The sequence below is a fragment of the Schistocerca gregaria genome, chromosome 1 (genome assembly GCF_023897955.1).
Source record: "Schistocerca gregaria isolate iqSchGreg1 chromosome 1, iqSchGreg1.2, whole genome shotgun sequence".
NCBI lineage: Eukaryota > Metazoa > Arthropoda > Insecta > Orthoptera > Acrididae > Schistocerca > Schistocerca gregaria.
Genome location: NC_064920.1, coordinates 799,506,392 through 799,511,178, shown reverse-complemented (window position 1 = coordinate 799,511,178; position 4,787 = coordinate 799,506,392). Strand labels below are relative to the sequence as shown.

General features: G+C 37.3%; 1 protein-coding gene across 1 annotated transcript; it reads left to right on the top strand.

Moving 5' to 3' along the window:
• The first annotated feature begins 411 nt into the window (after positions 1-411).
• On the top strand, positions 412-4,491 carry LOC126270130 (poly(A) RNA polymerase, mitochondrial). The gene has a single exon (XM_049974047.1). The coding sequence runs from the start codon at positions 780-782 to the stop codon at positions 2,466-2,468; it is 1,689 nt and encodes a 562-aa protein (XP_049830004.1). The 5' UTR covers positions 412-779; the 3' UTR covers positions 2,469-4,491.
• The last annotated feature ends 296 nt before the right edge of the window (positions 4,492-4,787 follow it).

Below are 4,787 nucleotides of genomic sequence, written 5' to 3'. Positions count from 1 at the left end.
TCAGGAATAGTATTGGTCCTAATATGCTATCTTGTGGAACCCCTATATTAATATGTTTTGGTTCTGATAAGTATTTTACTAAATGTTTAGATCTATTTGAAGTATGTGTTATCTCTACTCTTTGTACCCTATCTGTTAGGTATGATCGAAACCAGTCATTAGCTACCCTTCTTATTCCTAATGCTTCTAATTTATTTAATAGAATCTTGTGGTCGCCTATCCCTGCCATCTTGAAAAGTTTTTCCCCAGTGAAGCCCGATAACTGGCTAGAAATCGTCGGTTATGTTAACTCGAGTTTATTCTCCGATTAGGCGTTATTTCTGGTTCGTACAGCGTGTTTCTCATTTAGTCCGAGAATAGAGCTTGGCAGGCCCGCAAAGCGGAGAATGTACAACTGGCCCATAGAGCACTCTTCGATTATTTGCATCGATGTTGCCTCGTAACCAGAGATAACATAGTACAATGTTTACGATACGAAGGAAACATGCGGTGTTTAATGTACTGGAGATGTTCAGTTAATTTTATACTTGATTTTGCCATCTACTTTTGAGTATATTTGTTTCCTTCTGGTTTGTGACAAGTTGTTTTCATTTTCTACATGGTTATGACCACTGACACACCGTATGAGAAACATACGAGTCCTTCAAATGCGGCAAAAAATAATTAAAATGAAACATTTACTAATCTGGCAGATCCTGTGAATTTTATGTAGCTGTGAAACACAAGAGAAGTAATGTATTGTGCAGTGTATTGAGATGTGAGTGGACCGTAGATTTAAAATGACGCTAATTCGCATGGGATCTTCAATCAAGATTGGCAAAACACTCAGAAATTTTTGCACTACCAGTTCAAGTAGTTTTGCGAGGAAAATTGGTTTAGATACTCCAGATGACATTACTGCAGGACAACAGATGATAATGACTTTCAGGGAAAGAGTTGAGAACAGAAGAAATGAGGCGAAGAGGAGTGTAATAGTGCAGGTGCAGTCTGAGAAATCTGCAGCCGATTTGTATAACTATTGTTCCGAATATGGCACAATCGAAAGTATGCATCATTATTGTTTGAATGAACAGTCACACTTTATTCTTGTGGAATTTAAAGCAGTGAGTGCAATGGAAATACTTCTAAATCAGTGTTGCCATTTGAATGAAAGTCACATCATACCAACAAGGACTCCGTTTCTATGGTTTCGTTCAAAGTCTCCTAGAAGGAAGCAAGCAAGAACGGGCGAGTCAGATGTGCCAATACTTAAACATCAATACGGAACCGCAATACCAACAGATAAAGACATTAAAAATTTATTACAAGGAGCAAAATCCTTGTCAGAGCAGATAAATGTGTTATATAGTGCAACTCATTTAAACGATGTGGGAGAAAGACTACGGTTTCTAACCGCTCGGCAGATTGAAATAGCCCTTTGTGGACCATTTCCTAACGTTAAAGCTCTTCCTTTTGGATCATCAGTAAACGGGTTTGGAAGAATGGGCTGTGACCTTGATATAGTCTTACAGTTGGACACTGATGACAGTCACGAAAAATGGGAAGATTGTCGTCTGGTGTTCCAAGCCAAAACGTCTTCTCCCAACGGACGTGCATCCTCACAACGGCTTATGGAAACTGTAGGTGACATGTGTCAGTTGTTCCTCCCAGGTGTAACGGGAGTCAAGCGAATTTTACAAGCGCGAGTGCCAATAGTCAAATTTCAACAAGATCTCACAGGTATTGAGTGCGATTTATCAGCCTCAAATGCATTTGCTGTCCAGATGAGCGAACTGCTATACATCTTGGGTTCTCACGATGTAAGAGTGCGTCCTCTAGTGTTTGCCATTCGTGCTTGGGCCCGTTATGTAGGCCTGACGAACCCTGTACCAGGCAGATGGATCACAAACTTCTCTCTTGTTCTTATGGTGCTGTACTTCCTCCAACAGAGATCGCCTCCAATATTGCCAGCACTTGACAAACTAAGCATGTCTTCCCCTGCATTGAATTTAAACCACTTGGATGCCAGACCTGCAAGATCTCCTATTGTGGGGTCTGCCCATGAAGGTATCTCCGCAGAACAGGATAATCGTGTTGAGACTGTAGGAATATTGTTTACAGAATTCCTTGCATTCTATTCTTCGTTTGATTTTAACAATTTAGCTATCAATCTTTTAACATCAGCCAACACTATAAAGCCAGAACATTCACCTCTTTACATTGTAAATCCTTTGGAGCCAAACTTAAATGTAAGCAAAAATGTAGGGTCAGAAGAGGTAGCTAAACTTCGTATTGAGCTGAGGAATTCTGCATGGTTGTTAGAATCTGCTGATGTAACATCAACTTCTGACAAAAGTGTTCCTTGGGGCTTATTGACATTTTTCAGGGAAAATCACCACATTAGTAAAGAACAAAAGTCATTTGCCCCTCCAGTAAGCAAACGGAGGAGAGTGTCCATAAACAAATTATTCTTGGAAGAAACAAGGTAGTACTAACAAAAAATTTTCAGTTGAAAAGTAGATTTTTTACTAAGACAACTATTGTATATTGAATGCGAGATTTAAATTTTTTGCCTTATTCTGTGTGTGGCAATCTGTAAAATTAAAATTGTGAATTGCGCTGTAGCTTATTGTTGCTCAAAATTATTGTATATTGCTAATGTCAATAAATTTGATCATGAGTAGGCCTACTGTTGTTCTGCAGTCACTTAGTGGTGAAAGAGTCTTCAGAGTATTATAATTCTTTAGCAGAAGTGAACAAATTTTTATGTCCTTCTATATTTGTGCTACTCATTGTAATTATAGTCATCTGTGGTATTTTTTCTAATTTAAGCTTTATGGACAATTACATCATGCATTCAGTCAAATTTTTTGCAGCTAATAAATCAGAAGCTGTCTAGAAAGAAAGGTAACAGTTTATTGTTCCATCAACAACACCTGTCCAACCAATGTCCTGCCCTCAAAATGCTTATTTATATATTTTGTGTGTGTGTGTGGGGGGGGGGGGGGGCGGGGGGTGTTGATTTTCACTGTGCTACCATGACAAAATTCTTGGATGAATAAATAAAGTGTTGACAGAGCATGAGCTCTGTTTGGGGATGAAATATTGCTATATTATTGTCAAAGAAACCAACCAAGCATTTGCATTAATGGGTGCACGGAAACAGCAGAACACCTGAATCTTTACCTTTGGACAAGAAAACTGCACTTTCACATTATATACTGTTCATGTATCTGACTGAAACTAACTTATGCAACTTTCTCATGTGACGTACATGTTAATTTTATAAAATTGTTTTATTTCTGGAACATTTTTGAATGTGGAATGATGTCAGTGTTGATTATGTTTCATAATATAACTAGTAGACTGTGTGTACTTTTTCTTCACATCTCAGCACACTACTTCTGTTTTGGTTACTGGTGTTTTTAATTGCCAACCCTGATAAGCCAACAATGGTGTGTGTAACATACAGTCCATAGATAAGTGTTGCCATTAGGTGCTTAATGTGGAATACAAAGCATAGATGTAGTGTCTGCATTGCATGTGAGAGGCAGGAGAAATAACTTTTTGCCATATAGTTGTATTCAGCTAGCGATGCTATCAGTATTGTTTGTGTGCCTAGGTAAACAAGATTGAAAACACGGCTGAACTCATGTATAACAACAGGGCTGTGTGTCTAATCACTTGTCCACATTTAATCTGTATTCATTTTTAATTTCATTGCGTAGCGTTTGCCAAAAGAAGTTTGTATTTAATGTTACTGTTATGTGCAACAGGAATTAAAATTTTTGAAATTGTGCAATGACAGTAAAAATGAGTGTGTTTACTGCACACTGTGTGCTGGAGAATTTTATGTTTCACACAAAGGAAAGGATGATTTTAAAGACCACATGAAAACAGCTAAACATAGGATTGCTATTAATGCTACTGCTTCTCCAAATATAAGAAATTTTACCAAAGCCAAAGATGGGAATAATAGTCATCTGCTAAAGAGGGTAAAGACATTCTGGAACAAGTGCAGACAAATTTTATAATTCTAGTACTAAGAGTTGTGAAGGAAAAGTTTCGTTAAAGTTGCTTTTAGTAAGTTTCAGTAGCTATATTCACAGAATGAAATTGCCTGGCCTGATTTAGAAGTGTATGCTAATGTTGTTAATGAAATTACAAAAGATTCCGTAGATGTTGATGACCTATTTACTAAACATACAATGGTGAACTAGGTAGTTCAAAACCAAAGGGTAGATTGTGGTTAAAGTTCTGAAAAAGTACCAGATGCTACTGAAGAGACCCAGAAAGCAATTTTTTTAAGGTGTTCCAAAGAACTGATATTTTGTGTTGCAATATATCTAAAATTGTTAAGTTTTTGATGTCTTTGCCTGGAACATCTGCTCCAATTGACAGAGTTTTTTCAGTTCGGGGGGACATTTGGCCTACAGAAAGGGATAGATTGTCAGTATCTATTGTTGACCGTCTGATAAATGTTAAAATTGATCGAGAATTCTCTGGTTGCGAATTTTATGATGTAAGTACATTAATCCATTTCTGGAAAAAAAAAATGTCATGTCTGTTGGAAAATACAACTGTATAAATAAAATCTAATGCTTCAATAAGCTGTTAAAACTTAAGTAAAAATGTCACCTCCGCCCCCCCCCCCCCCCCCCCCAATAAAAATGGTAATATGTCGTGGATTCAACCACAATAAATATGATGAGTCTACATCTGCTAAATATTTAGTTCAGTCCACTGATATAAATCAAGGCTGATGAAAGAAGCTCATGAAACTTAAAAATGTATCTTAGGTAGTCAGT